This window comes from Leptopilina boulardi, unplaced genomic scaffold (genome assembly GCF_019393585.1).
Source record: "Leptopilina boulardi isolate dan_hultmark-lab unplaced genomic scaffold, ZJU_Lbou_2.1 LbouV2_162, whole genome shotgun sequence".
Taxonomy (NCBI): Eukaryota; Metazoa; Arthropoda; class Insecta; order Hymenoptera; family Figitidae; genus Leptopilina; species Leptopilina boulardi.
In genome coordinates this window covers 1,807,614-1,825,416 of record NW_026137710.1, presented here as the reverse complement: position 1 = coordinate 1,825,416, position 17,803 = coordinate 1,807,614, and the positions used below count along the sequence as shown (strand labels likewise).

The following is a 17,803-nucleotide window of genomic DNA, read 5'->3' as shown; positions in this document are numbered from 1 at the left end:
CTGAGTGATTTTATTCAAGAGAAAGGGTTCATTATAGTTTTATATTTTGACACCGCAATGTTAATTCCTAATCCGCTTCTCAGTTGTAACATGAGCCTCGATCGGTTACCGTGTTTTTGATCTTCAACTTTATCCATATTCAGAAATGTAATTTATACATGTTTTATTCTTTATTCTATTAATAAATTGTTTTATGGCTCTATACCAATCAAATGTGATTGTTTATTTGATTAACTCGTTCTTAGATTTTTTAAGTATGGATTTTTATTTACATACTTCTTTATTTATTAGAATTGTAATATATTATTCTATGTAATTATTACATTTTTATTCTTCGATATCTTTCTATAATTAATTCTTTCAAAAATGAATTTGTATTGAATTTACAATTAATATTTTGAAATTTTTATTCCACTTATTTGTCGATGATTAAATTTTTTATAATATTTAATAATTAGCAGTTCATTTTACTAAAAAATGTAGTTAAATCAACTAAAAAAACTGAAACAACTACAAAATCTTATTGTACCAAAATACATATTAAAGGGAATTTGTATCTAAAATTAAATTAATAATTAATTAATTAATAAATTGAATAATAAATTAATAATAGTTTCCAGCTAGCTTGCAGCAAACTTGCAGAAGGCTTGCAAAAGACTTTCAGAAAGCTTACAGCAAACTTGCAGTAGACTTGCAGAAGACTTTCAGGAAACTTGCAAAACTTGTAATGCAAATCGGCTGCAAGTTGGCAGCAGACTTGCATGCTATCTGGGTATATTCTTAGTTCTTTGAACTACTTTTTCATAGTCATATAATTTTTTTAATTCAGTTGAGGACCTGTATTTTTCAAAGACATTTTTTTAACAAAATTTTAAGTTTTTTTTTTAAATAAAAGTGGAAAAATTATCTTAATCCCCTCGTTAGCAGAAGAAATTCGAGAAAAAGTACCGAAAATTTACAAAAAAATTTGTTTTCTGAAAATTGGTATCCAGGGGTTTTTGGGGTCGCTGATTACTAATTCGATGTTAGTTTTACAAAATTCAAAATGGCGGATCCAATATGGTGGACGATGTTTTTAGAAATTCAGGGCCGGATTTATATGGAAGCAAAAGAACCCATGTAAAAAAATTTCGGGGCGCTGGCAGAACGCTGGACAGACCGTCTAACTTCTCTATAGAGCCAGGCCAGACGGTCTTGTCGAGCCTCTGATCAGAAGTGGAACGAAAGTTTCATGCTGCGGTCTAAAGTTAGACAAGCTGGCCTGATCTTGATTCATGCGTTCAATAATTCTTAATAATAATAATAATTAACAAGGCTACTACCTTACACAAGCGTTGTCAGGTCATGGTTGTTTCGGACAGTATTTTTATCGATTTCAAATAGAAACAGAAGCGAGATGTGTGTATTGCAACGGTTCGGGCGTCGACGAAGCAATACACACTGACGACGCAGAGCACACGCTCTTTTTCTGCGGGCACTGGCGTGAACTTAGGCAAGCCATGTTCTCGGCTGTTGGCACTGAAGTCAAAGTCGAGAGCATGGTTTCGATTATGTTGCAGAGCGCGGACTCTTGGAGGAGCGTCGAGTCCTTTATTACAACTGTAATGAGGACGAAGGAGGACGACAGGAGGAGGTTAACATGGAGAAATCCTGCTGCTCGGCTGGGTGCACGCGAGGGACAGGGGAGACCTTAACTGGCTCTCCTTCTTCTGGCGCTGGCCCTCAGTTAAGGATTTGGGACCGAGAGCAACGGTAAGGAGACTTCCACTGGCGATGTATAAAGCTTAATAGCAGTTCCGCCAGTGGAGTTAAAGTCTCAAAAAGGGTGTGGTTTTTAGTGGGTCGACCAGAACAAGAGCGGTCATCCCCACATAACCTGAGAGTACGGGCTCCAGGTATCTGACTTGAAAGTAGGCCACCAGGGTTATGCAGATTTTCCATTTCCCTCGTAAAAATAATAATAATAATACTATTAATATTACGTATTATTATATTTATAGATAAGATTAAAACAACATTAGTATTCATTAATAATATGATTTTATTTTATTAATAATATGGAGATAAGGAAATAAGTTGTATAGGATTCTTATAAGTCAATACAACTTATCTCCTTATTTAATTACACAGCCCCACCAAAAAAAAAGTGTCATGTACTTTTGACCGGAATATCCTAACCCTATGTATTTTGACGCGCTGAACACGAATCCGAAGTCCGTTTTGCTCCATCACGTCAGGATTTTTTTCTAACCTCCAAAAACCTGTCGGATTTTGAGAGGTAGGCTATTTTTTTAAAAATTGATGTATTAACTTCAAACTTGGTATCTGAGGGTTTTTTGTGTAGCTGATTACGAATCTGAAGTTAGATTTTCAAAATCCAAAATGACGGATCCAATATGGCGGACGAATTTTGAAAAAATTTTAAGATTTACTTGACACTTTTTTTTGTGGGGCTGTGTTATTATTAGTAATTCAAAAAAAATTATTTTTATTATTTAATTAATTTAATTCTAAGTTTTTTACTATTTTTGTTTTATAACTTAAGATTAATTAACAACACCTGTGGAAATAACACCTAATCAAATTTGAAAAATATCTCTCGCACTGGGCACCGAACCCACGACCTGACGCTCACAAACCTACTACGCTCACCACGGGGCCACGCTGGCTAGTTGCCGTCAATCTGTTAATACTGGTGATGTTTATGGCGCTCCTTTATGTTAAATTCAAAATGTTTTTATCGTTAAATTACTTACATATTTTTAATATAATTATAAAATTATTTTTATTTATATAAATGCCATATCCATTACTTTTATTGTTAATAAATGTAATATACATGAGGCAAAATTCCTGAAATGTCCGAACAAAAAATTAAAAGTTCTCGAATTTAATCCATACTTTTCTAAAATGTTGTTATTGTTGGTGAAAGTCTAAAAATCAATTATTATTGAATTTAATAAAATAGTTTTTAAATTACAACGTTTTTAATTTTTGACTTTTGAAAAAAAAAATTTTTTTCAATGTACAATATTTATAAGTAGAATGCATAAAAGTTAACATATATATAATGATTTTTAAAGCTTTTTTGACGAGCTACACGCTGTTAATAAAATTTTTTTTTTTTAAATAACATTTGACCTTGAAATTCAAGGTCAAAATGTTAATTTACATTTATCTCAAAATCGGATTTTTTAAAATTATTTTTAACTATCTCAATGGAAAGCTTGACTAATTTCCTACAAAACATGTAATTTTCAGAGTGGGATCTTTTAAAGTTTTTGAGATATTAATTAATTAATTAATTAATGTTCATAACAAATGAAATATTTTACAAACGAATAAAGTTACCGTAATTCTGAAGTTAGTAATTGAAAGTTAACGTAATTCCGCATCCAACGAGCCCTATATGAAGTATTTTGGATAAGTAGATTGTTAATAAACAATTAGTTAACATTGCAATTGTTTATTAACAATCTACTTATCCAAAATACTTCATATAGGGCTCGTTGGATGCGGAATTAGCTTAACTTTCAACTGGTAAGATTAGATTTACGATAACTTTATTTGTTTGTAAGATATTTCATTTTTTATTGTTATTTAACTAAAATTGAACAAAAATACTTCATATAGGGCTTTTGGATGCTTCTTGTTAGTAAAAAATAAAATATTTTACAAACAAATAAAGTTATGGTAATTCTGAACTTACCAATTGAAAGTTAAGCTAATTCCGCATCCAACGAGCCCTATATGAAGTATTTTGGATAAGTAGATTGTTAATAAACAATTGCAATGTTAACTAATTGTTTATTAACAATCTACTTATCCAAAATACTTCATATAGGGCTCGTTGGATGCGGAATTACGTTAACTTTCAATTACTAACTTCAGAATTACGGTAACTTTATTCGTTTGTAAAATATTTCATTTGTTATGAACATTAATTAATTAATTAATATCTCAAAAACTTTAAAAGATCCCACTCTGAAAATTACATGTTTTGTAGGAAATTAGTCAAGCTTTCCATTGAGATAGTTAAAAATAATTTTAAAAAATCCGATTTTGAGATAAATGTAAATTAACATTTTGACCTTGAATTTCAAGGTCAAATGTTATTTAAAAAAAAAAAATTTTATTAACAGCGTGTAGCTCGTCAAAAAAGCTTTAAAAATCATTATATATATGTTAACTTTTATGCATTCTACTTATAAATATTGTACATTGAAAAAAATTTTTTTTTTCAAAAGTCAAAAATTAAAAACGTTGTAATTTAAAAACTATTTTATTAAATTCAATAATAATTGATTTTTAGACTTTTACCAACAATAACAACATTTTAGAAAAGTATGGATTAAATTCGAGAACTTTTAATTTTTTGTTCGGACATTTCAGGAATTTTGCCTCACATATATTATTTTCAATTTATATATTTCTGATATTTTAAATAAATGTATTCTTTGCATTATTATAGATATTTACAAATTTTTTTATTAATGTAACAAAAAAATTTTTAACGAGTTTATAAACCTATGACTGGTAAGACTATTTCTAGACGCTAGACTTCCAAAAAATGTTTCTACACGGGTTAAGCAGCTGCTTAGAGCGTATGTATTAAAATACATATGATCAGTGTTGCCAGATACACCGCATTTCCGCATTTTACACCGCAATTTAAGGTCTTTATCCGCAATCCGCATTGACAAATGCGGATCACGAAAAATTCCGCATTTTGGCGAAAGACTATCAAAACATAAAATTAATATGTAATTTTTATTAGCTCTCAGTTTTTATTTTATACTTGTACGTAATTTTACCTAAATTGGACTTCTTTTGTGGAAAACCAATCAAATTAATGGATTTTATGCTGGGCGTGTGATTGCACCCTAACACTTTGATGTCGTTTCTCATCAGCTGTTTCTCGAAATAAATCAAGAGCACATGTGTCAGTTGTGTTGTACAAACTTATTTTCTACTACATGCGTTTTAAAATATAATTGAAGTTAGACAATTTGAAAGTAAGTTTAAAAACACTTTTGAATTTCCTTTAAATATCCTTAATAAAATATTTTTTTAATGCTCCTGTATTATATTAATAAGAAAATGAAATAGATAAATTTTAAAACGAACATAACCTCTTTTTGTCTCTTAATTTGTTTAATATAGATTTGAGATTATAAGCATGAGATCGTCCCAAGATGAAGATCAGGAAAGCGAGCCTGAAGAATACGAACATCAAACTCCTTCAAAAAGGTCAAAGATTCATTCTAAAAGGAAACACACACCTGCAATTTACAATGTCAAATTGCAAACTGAATTTGCTTTCCTCAAGCCACACTCTTCAGATCCGTACAAGGCGCAGTGCAAGTTGTGCCCTGCAAGTGCCAATGGAAGGATTGCTTCGTTTCGTTGTGAAAGGTTATTTTTAGTTTTTTATCATAAACATCATACTGTTAAATGTGTTGTTTAAAATATTATTCTTTTTTTTATAGAAGTGACATCGAGAGACATGTTAAATCAGAACGTCACATTGCCAGCTGCAAAGAGGTAAAATCAGGAAACGTTCGGACAATGCAAATCTTCCTGGCAAACAACGCGGAGAATAAGGAAGCGATAAAGTTTGAAAACCAAGTGAAATACGCAGAATTAAAATTGTGTGGTTTCTTTGCTGCTCACAATGAGGCATTTATGAAAATGGACCATCTTCTGGATGTTTTAAAGCAGATATTTCCTGACTCAAAAATCGTTCAAGGAATTTCCTGCAAAAGAACGAAAACGAAAGGAGTAATAATGAATGTACTGGGCGTCGACGAAAAAGAAAATTTGGTTTCTGTTTTGAAAAAAAACAAGTTTTCTATTTTAGTTGACGAGTCCACAGACATCTCATCTGTAAAAACATTTTGCATCTTGGTGAGGTTTTATGCTGAAAATTGCGGTAAAATTTTATCTCGGTTTTGGGATTTGCAACAAGTTTTCACAGAGAGTGATCCAGATGGGGCAGAGGAAGGTGCAACTGCAAGAAGATTATTCACCATCATGAAAAAGACATTTGACAAACATCAGATACCATCTGCAAATGTTGTAGGCTTTGGATCTGATGGTTGCAACACGATGATGGGTGGCAATAATAGCGTCGCTTCGAGAATGACAGAATTGTGTCCAGGATTGCGGGTGTGCAAGTGCCTTTGCCACTCTTTGCATCTTTGCGCAAGTGAAGCTTGCAAGTGTCTTCCACGCTCTACAGAAGATCTCGCTCGAAACATTTATAACTTTTTTAAAACCAGTGCCAAGAGACGAGCCCAATTTTCCGAATTTCAATCTTTTGTGGAGGTTGATGTTTTACGAATGCTTCATCCTAGCCAAACCAGGTGGCTTTCATTGACCAGTGTGATCAATAGAATTTTAAATCAATGGGAAGCTCTTCGTCTTTTTTTTGATGCCAAGTGGTTTGAAGAACGTTTAGAATCTGTCGAAAGAATTCATGTTCTTTTAAATGATGCTGCGACCAAAGCGTTTTATTTGTTTTTACAGTGGGTTTTACCCAAAGTGACAAGCATGAATGAACTCTTTCAGTCAGAAAAGTCGGTTGTCACAGTTGTTCATGATAAAATGAATGAGAGTTATTATGATTTGTTGGCATGTTTTATGAAGAGGAATTATATCCACACGACACCAGCCAATGAAATTAATCCAACTGATGAATCGAAATGGTTGCCTTTAAACCAGCTTTATTTGGGAATTGCTGTCAGTAATCAGCTTCTTCTACCCGAATTGATTCAAAGACCAGAGGTGGTCCATGACATTAAATTCAGATGTCGCCTCTTTTTGATCACTTTGTGCGATCAGTTAAAGAAAAGGTATTTATTACGTTTACTAATCTAAAAATTATTTATAAAATATATAATTCTAAAAATCATTTTTAAAAAATAATATTTTTTATTATTTAATTAACTGTTGCAGATTTGACTTTGATGATCCCGTGTTGATGCGTTTAAAATTATTTGCACCAGCAACTGCTTTGTCGCAGAGGGAAAGAGAGTCCACACCTTCTCTTCAACCATTAATGGTGCTGATGCCACGAATAATTGGCCCAAACGATGCAGGTAAACAGGGCTCATTCATTTTTTGTAATACGAATAATATACTAGTAAATATTTACTGATATTAAATTATCTAAGTAAAAAATATTAAACAATAATTTTCATTTCAGAAAAAATGCAAGAAATAGATGATCAGTGGAGGACACTGCCATTTCAAAGAGAGAATTTTCAAGACTTGAGAGATCTAAAAAATCCCGAAGATTTCTGGCACCAGGTTTGTTGTATTTCCAGCAAATTTATTGATCTTTCTAAAAGATAAATTAAAATAAAATTTCTAAAATTATTCATTTCTATTTATTTATCAATTTAAATTTAAAAATTACATAAATAATTATATATTTGTTGCATTTTTATTCTTATATCTTTCAGGTTAACATTTTCAAGGATGAAATAGGAGACAGGCCGTTCTCTACTCTCGCTTGGTTTGCATTAGAAGTTTTATCGATTCCAATCGCTAACGCCGATTGTGAAAGAGTGTTCTCAAAAATCAACGATGTCAAGACAAAGAAAAGAAACAAATTAATTACTTCAACTGTATGTGGTTTGCTACATGCTGACACAATTGTTCGTGATAGTGGAAATTGTTGTATTGCTTTCCAACCACGCCAAAGTATGTATGACAGAATGATCTCTTCAAATATTTATAGATCCGTTGCAGAAAACGAAGAAGAGTTAAACGATATTGATAATATATTTGCTGAAGCATAAAAGTAAAAGGCTTGTGAAGCAACTTAAAGCAATGTTTTTGTTTAAGTGTTTAAATTAACCAAAAGAAAGAATTTTACGAATTTATAAGAATGTTTGTAAAATAAAGTATTTTTAATCTGAATAAGTAGAGTTAAATAATATAGTATGTTAATTATAAAATAATTAATGTGATACTATTAATAAGTTTGAAATCTGAAGCATTCTATATACATATGTGACAAATCTATGTTTTGTTGTAAAAAAAATTCTACGAAAATATATTTTTTATTCAGTGAGACATTATTAACAATCTGATTAATTTATTTAACACCTTTATTATGAAACTAAAATGTTAGGATTCATTTATTGTTTTCATTTGATTTATAATACACATATAAAACGTGAATAATAAACAATGGTTCTATTTTAACAAAAAAGTTTTTTCATACGCTTTTAAATAAATATTTATGTTTAAAAAATTAAGAAAAAAACTTTACAAATAAATTAAGTCTTTTTAATTATTAGTTTTTTACCTATATGTAACTAAAATAATGTTTAAAAACAATTTTTTAAAAAATCCGCTTTTTGAAATTGAAACCCGCATTTTCGCGCCTGCGCTTCCGCAATCTTCGAAATCGAGTCTGGCAACACTGCATATGATGTACACGCCAAAGTGTAAGTCATAGTCTGCAATTGCATTTCCGATTTTATTTTCTTTTAGTACTAATAGAGGCTAGCTTCCATGAATTTTTTCACATTTTTTTAGCAATCCGTTTTCGAGTTATGGAATTTTGAATATTAGAAAATTTTCATGACTTTTGATTTTTGAATGCTCATAACTTCCTTAAAAATGCATCAATTTTAAAAGTTTTTTTTTAAATTTGTTTTTTTAAACGTATTTTTCAAAAAAAATCGAAAATTTTTTTTAAACGATATTACTATGAAATTTTTGAGTTTTAATAATAAAAAGTCATTTTTCTTATTTGACGTACTGTTCGATTTTTTTCACATTATTTTGCCCGATAATGGGCAAACAATTTTTACAATATTTTCGGAATTTTTCAAAAAATTTTGAGTTTTGAATTTTTTAAAAATATTTTTGGTTTTTTTATGCTACGAACTTTTATGTATTTTGATCCGCTGATCACGAAAATCATAGTGGAGTACATCATATATATTAATATTTATTTGAGTTGTCTAATTTTTTATCTCAAATTTCAAAAGGGCTGAGTGCTTAAGGCCTCTTTTTCGGTAACTCCTGTCTAGTGCTTAGGGCCCCCGTACGTCTAAATCCGGCCCTGAACGCATCCCACGTAAAATCTTCCAAAGGATCTTATGAGGATTTTACAAAAAATTTAAAGGATTACACGTGGGAAAATTTATAGGAATTTTCAATAGGGTTTGTTTACAAATCACAAAGTCAGTTGATTGCGAATTCGATGTTAGTTTTTCAAAATTCAAAATGGCGGACGAATTTTGATAAAAATATAGGATTTTCATGCAAGTGGATATTTTTGTGGTCGCTGATTACGAATCTGAAGTTAGAATTCCAAAATTCAAAATGTCGGATCCGATATGGCTAACGAATTTTTAAAAAAATGTAAAACCTTTGGCAAAATTTGAATGAACAAAATTGGAATCGAAAACCCAAAAGTAATAATATTTAGGCAATTGCAATCTATTACTAAAAACAGGCGGCCAGAGTGAATATACTATTTTGAAAAATTGACATTGAATACATTTTCAGCGAAACTAAAATCCCCCATTTTTTAGGAAACCTAAAAACCCCTAGAAATCAATTTTTTAAAAATGCACTATTTTTTAAAAAAATCATTCGCCATACTGTATTTGCTATTATGTATTTTGAAAAACTTAACATCGAATTCGTACACGGAGAGAAAAATCAAGACTTTATAGTATAAAACACTACAGTGCTACTTTTGTATGAACTTTTCTTACTAATGGAGCAAAGACTTTAGAATTTTTAGTGTAATATTTGTCCGTACTAAAGATACATATTATAGGGTAGTACCGACAGAAGTGGGCCACACTTTGGATTTTAGGCTATAGAATGTTAAAAAAAATAATAATTTGGAAAATTTTTTGCGTCTATTTGTAGAGAAAGGAATTACCTAACGTTTTGCAGGCATAAAATTAAAAATTTTAACATATTGTTTTACATCATTATGTAAAAAAGAGAAATTCGCGATTTCAAGATTTTGTAGATAGAAGTGGGCCACCCAAGTTTTTCATCTAAAATAAGTAAAAGTATCAAGAATTATTATTGTTATGTTAAATGATTAATTTTTCCAATAAATGGCCGTTGAAAACTTGATCGGCTTATACCGGCAGTAACACAAGCAGCGCGTTCCGAAATTTTCTTGATGTTTAGTTGTTTTACAGCACCAAGCAATTTATAGAAGTTGATGGACTCATAGCCAGTCCGTTTATCTTTTTTTGGTGGCATAATCACTAAAACATTGAAATTAATTTTTAAACAACTACTTCCTTAGTTTATACAAAAACCCTAATTGTCGAAACAGTACGTTAATGCAGTGGCCCACTTCTGTCCACAAGCATAATTTTACGCGAAATAACGTGGCGAGAATACCACGCGACAATATGCTAAAATCTTTTTACATTTTTTAAGGTTAGGTCTATTAATATAAAAAGGCTACTTATCCGATTAAATTCAATGAATAACTTATGCAAGTAACGATATCTTTCTTAAGGAAAAAAAGAAAAAAGTATGTATTTTTTAGCACTAATTATTGGAGAACACAAATGTGCATTTGCACACTTGAATGTCTACTAAAAACTCAGCTCCTGTCAATAATTATAAGAAAAAATTCGGTTGACAGATATGTCAATTATGAAAACAAAAATAGCTAGTGGCCTACTTCTATCGACGCTACTCTATATGCTTCTAAAGTAAGAAAAATGTTTTAATAACAACATCGTCGCGCAAAAATTGCACGTAATATGTCCTACTACGATTGCAAAAGTTCTATGCTTTTTCGGTATTAACCTTTTGCAATTGACGATTAGGCCACGCCTACCTTCTCGCCAGTAGACCTTTTCATGCTGATCATTCTGTCCTCTTCCAACTCATGCGTCATTATATGCGCTAGATAAGGACAGAACGAGCAGCAGGGCCGGATTTAGACGTACGGGGGCCCTAAGCACTAAACAGGAGTTACCGAAAAAGAGGCCTTAAGCACTCAGCCCTTTTGAAATTTGAGATAAAAAATTAGACAACTCAAATAAACTTTAATATATATGATGTACTCCACTATGATTTTGGTTCACACAATCAATCGAACAAAAAATAAGGCGTATTTTCATTTTCGTTTGATTAAAAAATATCAAAAATTGTCTTATTTATTGCAAGCTTAAGTCAAAAAAATCATTAAATTTTTAGTTTAAAAAAAACAGTTTTTTAAGAATATTTCAAAAACTATTATATCTGGGAATTTTTGTCAAAGAGAAAAAATTGCGAAATAAAATTCTATATCGGAATATGATCACAAAAATTTAAATTAAAAAAAAAAATTTTTACTCAGGGGCCAACTAATTCGAGTGTCAGAAAATTATAACCGGTTCTTTAATCAGGACCCTAAATTACCAATTAACTTCGGGATTGCGGCTAATTAAAGATAACTAAATTCTGTTGGATTTATAAGTGTAATATGGTACAATTCTTTTACAATAAAGCTTTTTTACAAGAGGTCAAACAGGAAAAAATAGTGCAAAAAAAGAACTTCTTTTACAAAAGTGTACCCCATTCTGTCATTTGTTTCATTTTTTGACCATTTTATAGGTACAACCTATTCTTTATAGTGTCTACTTTATAATAATTTTTGGTTTTTTGTTCTACATTCAAAATTGTAGAATGCAGAGTGCCTATCGTTTCATGTATTTAAAAAAAATATGGTTCTTTACATTCGACGGGTCTATGGGCCAAAAGGCGTTTAAATATGAAATTCCAAATAAATTTATTAATCTTTATCGAAGATACAACGATTTATGTTTAAAAATTGAATGAATTTTGAGAATTTAAATTTTTCTGTTTTTGTTATTATTTTCTAAAATATTCGTTTTACAAAAAAATCTCAAAGGAAAAAAAGATGCGTCTCTTTATTTCCTATGACGTAGTAGTAGCTTTCAAACGTCAAAATTTCGATTTTCAATTTTTTCATAATTTTGACCGTTTGACTGGCTTTAGAGTCAGGGAGTCTAACAAGGATTGAGAAAAAAATTCCCTGACTCCTCCCTGACATTTTTTGATTTTTCCCTGACTTTTTAATAACCTTATTTCTGCTTTCTTTGGAAAAAAATATTGTTACTGACATATTTGACAATAAATTAATTTTTAATGGTAGTAACAAATGGTAATAAAAACCATTCAAGTTTTTTTAGATTAAAAACTTTTTAAATTCACAAAAAATTTTAATTTTTGTAGAAATTTACAGAAATTTCCCTGACTTTGAATGAAAATTTTGAAATTTCCTGACTTTTCCCTGACCGTTAGACACCCTGAGAGTCCAGCCAAGCGTACGTCCCCGTATTGTTTCTAGCCATTCAATTTCATTCTAATTACACTAGTTTAAAAAGGTTTTGACCTGCGACATTTCACTGTCATTTTTCATGTAAAATTTGCTTCTGAATCTGAAGATGAAATATTAACTCTTGATGTAGTTGACATCTCCTGTTTAAAAAATCCTTATTTTACTTTTCTTAAAGCAAATTAAAAGTAATTAAATTTCTTATAAAAAAGTATTGATAACATTTTTATTTATAAATGATTGTAGGACACTTTTCCCAAAACAAGTTTCCCAAAGATTTTTTTCCCAACAAAAACTTTTTCCAATAACATATTCTTTCCCCAAAAATTTTTTTAACGTTATTATTTATGTTCAAAAATATGAAATTCGAATTTTATTTCTCAACAAATTCTCATTTGGAAAAACAAATGCGAAAAAGCGTGTCATTTGCGTGTCAGTTTCGCAGTAGAAATTTTGGTTACCTTTGGTTTTTCGATTTAATTTCTAAATTTCTAGTAAATAGTGGCCCTCGTTGAATTAATTAAATCGAGGAAAAGACATTTTCTGCATAATAGGTTTCAAATAGTTGTCGGTATGAGGAACATCTTGTAGGTTTTCAGCAAAATTATACAGAATACATTGAAGACAATGATGTTGTCTCTTACTTACGTACAGTTGGATACCACACATAAAGTTCGTTGGGAAACTTGTTTTGGGAAAAGTGTCCCCCTACCTTATGAATTTCTCATTATTTTTAACAAAATTTAAGAGAAAATGATTGAGTTTGTCGGTAAATTACGTCATAAAAAACGTTCTTACTTTCAATATTTTATCTGGATGTCATAATATAATCTCTCATGAAGAAAATAAGCCGTTGCAGATCTAAATTAAACTGCAAATGTAAAAGGTATAAGCACTTAAGTAAATTTACAGGAAATTACTTTTTATCCAATTTTATTATTTATTATCTATATATCATATAGTTTGATGTTTTTAAAAAATTTAAACATCAAAAGTGGCTCAAACTTAATTTGCAAAGTTTTCTGTGGTCTTTGTCTGTTTCTCAAATAAGAAAACAATAGAAATCACCCATCATTGCCTCGTCTCAAAATCCTTGGTAGTGACGTTCTATGTCCTTCATTTGTTAGTGAAAACGTTTTCTGCGTTCATCGCTTTCAGCATCTACATTTTCTGTGAAGAAATCCAGGTGGGAGGGTAAAAATTAGATTTTCAGACATATTTACATCTATTCCAATAAAATGGGAGATATAAAGTTAGGAAGTTAAGAATGTATTTGAGACTGATTAAAGTTATCACAAATAATTAATTCAACAAGGAATTTAAGTTAAAAATTGGAAAAATTATTAAATCTTAAAATAGTTGCAGTTACAACTGTTAAAAACAATTGAACTTCAGAAGATTTTTAATCAAAATTTTAATAAATTTAAATTATTGAATACTTTTTTAATAGACTTAGAAAAGAATTGAATTTTAGAAAAATATTTATTGAGAAAGTGTTTTAAATAATAAAATTTTCAGAAAATTTTGATGAAAGTATGTTTTGTTCAAAAAAGTCGAAAAAGTCACATTTTTTAAAAATAAGTCGAAATAGTCGCATTCATTGAAAAAAGTCGTGCAATCCAAAGCTTGTAATTTTTTGGTATTTTTATGAAATATCCCATTATTTAAGTTTCAACATAAAATAGGGGAAATGAGTGAAAAAAAGAGACATTTTTAAAATAGAGGAAAAATAGGGGAAACACTGTGAACCCTGTAAGAGATTAAATTATGACATTTGGACAAAAAAAATTGCAAGTAAAAACGTTTTTATGACGTAATTTACCGAAAAAGTCAATTATTTTCTAAAATTTTGATAAAAATAATCAGAAATTTCAGAAAAATTCATAAGTAGCTCCTAAACCATTAGTCTGATTAAAAAATGTTATCAATACCTTTTTATAAGAAATTTAATTACTTTTAATTTGTTTTGAAGAATATTAAAATCAATTACACAAAAAATGGCATTAGTAAGAATGACTAAAAATGTGTAGTTAAAAAAAAGAAGTTAAAAGTACCATATTTAGAACCATTTTAACTAAACTTAGACAGTTGTTGGTACTAAGTTTTAGTAGTCAATTTCACTTAGTTAAAATTGCTAATATTTGTAGTTGAAATAACTGTCATGTGATTTTAAATAGCTTTACAACACTTTAATAGTTAAGGTATCACATCGGTAAAACCGTTTTCTATAGATTTTCTTGAAAATTTTACCATATGTTCTTATTATCATTCTTGACAAATTTGCAAAATATGAAGAATTTTCGCCGTACGAAACCAGAGATATTAGCAATCAAAGTTGCTTATTTTGCATGGGAGACGGGACTAATGTATGGGGGAGAAGTACATTTTCATAAATATCCTCAGAAGTTTTCTATAAATTTTTTTCAAAAACTAATGTTGAATTCACGAATAAATTTGGAACTAAAATATACAAAGAAATTTATAATTTACCGTGCCGTTTATTTGTAATTATAAATTAAAAATTCTATTTCATGACGTCATTTGCAATATATAGCACACCCGCCACTTTGATGTGGCAACATCGCAGGATGGTAACATTAGTTAGAGAGAGACAGTAGTCCACAGTAGTCAAAGCGAGACTTATAGCGACGTTGTCAAACCTCCTACTCCTTCCAATCGCTGCTAGTGTGGGGTATACGTGTACGAGTGTATTTGTAGAAGTAGGTACAGTATGAGCTGAGAGTATAGGGAGTTGAGGGCGAAAGTATAGAGCGGGAAGTAGTAATGCGAGCTACAAACTTTTGACTCCGATTAGTGCCGATGTGATACCTTAAAACTACTTTTAAAAATTGTTATTTTTAGGATTTGTGTAGTTGAAAGAAGCATTTCTTATTAGTTAAAGAAAAAAATTAGACTTACTGTTTTCATGTAGTTAAAATAAGTGTTAAAAATAGTTATTTTTATGATTTATGTAGTTGAAAAAAACAATTTTTCATAGTTGCAGAAAAACAACTAAACTTAATGTTTTTATGTAGTTAAAATAAGTGTTGAAAATAGTATCAAAATCAAAATGTTTCCAAGTTATTAAGAAAATACTTTAAAATTGATAACTGAAGAGCAAAAAAATCCAAAATGTTTCTTAGTTATTAAGAAAATACTTTGAAGTTAAAAACAGAAGAGCAAAAAAATCCAAAATGTTTCTAAATTCTTAAGAAAATATTTTAAAATTAAAAAACGAAGAGCAAAAAAATGTCTCATGTACCATTTTTGATTTTTCGAATATGGCGCCGCTGAGTGATCTTACCTTTTTTTTACTAAATTTTATAGTTGATTTAACCGTTTTTACATAGTTGTTTCAACTACTTTTTGTTAATAGGCGCCTCCTGGAACTATGAAAATTAGTTACTGCAACCTAATGAAACAGTTAATGAGACTGACAAAAAATCACTGAATTAACTTCTTTATTTGGTTAAATTTACCATAAAAGTAGTAATTTTTACTATACTTTACAGTTTATCTGACAATTTTTACATAGTTGTTTCAACTACTGTTTGTTCATAGGCGCCTCCTGGAACTAGGAGAAATAGTTAAAATTTAGTCAAATTTACCATGAATTTTTTTGAGTGTACCTATATCAGGAAATAATAACAAATTAGTTTACCCACTTTTTTCATAACTAATATTCGGATTCAGGAGAAAATTTTAAATAAAAAATGACAGTGAAATATCGCAGGTCAGAAAATTTTTCAATTTTGTAAACTAGTGTTATTGAAAATCATTAATTTAGAAAAGAATTTTAGTTTAAAATTTGTTAAAGAATTGAAATAAAGATCTGAAAAAATCTGACTTGTATACTAAAAAATACGTATTTTGTAAAAAAATCGAATCTTATTAAAATAAGTCAGAAAAGTTGTATCATCAGAGGCTTGTGAGAATGTGATTGTTTAGGTTATTTATCGTGAATTCTCGTTAGAATGCAACTCTATCCAAAAGAACTACGTTTTACAAAATAATTCTGTTATTCGTGAAAATGAGATGTTCTGTTTACATTTACCTCATATCTTATCTAATGAATTTTGTTATTAATAGATTTTACAGAATTTTTATTGAAAATACACAAACTAACCTATAATCAGGAGTTAATTTATAAAAAAAAATTGTAAATTAAAAATAATTTTATGTCAGACGTTCGAAGGAAATTTTTATTTATTTTTTTTATTCAATATTATGTTATTTACTTTCAAGCCATACATACTTTTTCTACAGTTCATAAGCAACAATAATATTGCTTTCCTGTTCATATCGGTCGACTGTTTTCATCATCAATTAAACCACTTATATTAATTCCTTCGTTTGAATTCATTTCATGAAGTAATCGTTTTTAGTGATGAGAGTATCAACCAATTTTTATACTGCTGTCAAAAGCAAACGACTTTAAAAATCTTAGTTAATTAATATATTAAATATTTAATAATATTAGATATTGCACCTCTATTGCGCACTTATTTTCTTTTCCACTTTTTTTCTTTCATTTTAATATTTTTAGGCAAATATAATTCACTTTAACCGGCATTCACATTTCACAAATTAAATAAACAAAAAACAAATTTATAAATATAGATAGATTGAGCAGTTAGGGTATGGACTACGGAAGCTTCTATCCACTAAGAACTCACTCGCTTTAAGGCCTAAGCACAACTGAGTCAGGCACGCGATTCGGATACGGGATATGTAAGTTCCCGCAACCGTCTTTAATTGTACGTTGGTATAATGGAGCGGTCACACCTCGCCTGCAGGAGCAGTTGCCAATGGCAACCGTCAGGGTAAGAGTAAGAGAGATGGAAAATCTTCTATCTCTCTTACTCTTACACGGTTGCCATGGGCAACTGCTCCTGCAGCCGAGGTGTGACCGCTCCATTATACTACTCCATGTAAAAGACTTAAAGGAGATCGGAATTAATTTCCGCTTTATGTAAAATAGTGTTGTGCTTATTAATTTTTTTTTGTATAATACAATTTAAACATTTTCAATATTTGTGTTTTATGACAAATAAGATTTATATATAATTTAAATATTAGCGCTCATTTTTGAAGAAATAAACTGCAGCTCCATCTGTACATTTCTAATCTTGAAATATGTTTCTCCCTTCTATTGTTCTATTTACATTTTTCATTCTCAATGAAATTTCTCAATAAGAAATTTATTTCGATAGTTTTTCGAGTTCGATTTTTTTCTATTCGACCTTTTATCGCAATGTTTTTTTTTAGAAAGGACTTAAACATGGAAAACGCTTGTTGATATATAATGAAATTAAAATGTGTGTTGATAATTAATTTTGTTATATATTTGATTCAATTGCATTGATAGATTCTCTGAATTCGTGATAAAATATAAATTTTAAGGTTATGGGTGTTTGTTTACTAACTTGAAATCTTTTACTGCTACGGTAATTC

The 17,803-nt window shown here is 29.7% G+C and overlaps 2 protein-coding genes across 4 annotated transcripts in view; one reads left to right on the top strand and one right to left on the bottom strand.

Annotated features, from left to right (window-relative positions):
* The window catches only part of LOC127277005 (suppressor of hairless protein-like), a 37,044-nt gene extending 19,986 nt beyond the window's left edge, over positions 1-17,058 (bottom strand). Inside the window, exons 1-2 of one of the 3 annotated variants that reach the window (XM_051297792.1) lie at positions 16,839-17,058; positions 16,605-16,764 (exon numbers count right to left, since the gene is read on the bottom strand). The gene's annotated coding sequence lies outside the window, so the exon portion shown is untranslated. Of the gene's footprint in view, positions 1-16,604 lie in introns of all 3 variants that reach the window. The other 2 variants (XM_051297793.1, XM_051297791.1) reach the window with 2 other exon arrangements.
* On the top strand, positions 5,155-7,805 carry LOC127276969 (uncharacterized). The gene is made up of 4 exons (XM_051297728.1): positions 5,155-6,854; positions 6,958-7,100; positions 7,208-7,311; positions 7,467-7,805. Exons 1-4 carry the CDS (start codon positions 5,455-5,457, stop codon positions 7,803-7,805), a joined length of 1,986 nt encoding a protein of 661 aa, XP_051153685.1. The 5' UTR covers positions 5,155-5,454.
* Positions 17,059-17,803: the final 745 nt, after the last annotated feature.

Coding starts and splice junctions, on each gene's coding strand:
- LOC127276969 (XM_051297728.1), top strand. CDS start 5,455: ATGTGTTGTTTAAAATATTATTCTTTTTTTTATAGAAGTGACATCGAG. Junction 7,101..7,207: donor AATTGGCCCAAACGATGCAG/GTAAACAGGGCT, acceptor TTTTCATTTCAG/AAAAAATGCAAGAAATAGAT. Junction 7,312..7,466: donor CCGAAGATTTCTGGCACCAG/GTTTGTTGTATT, acceptor TATATCTTTCAG/GTTAACATTTTCAAGGATGA.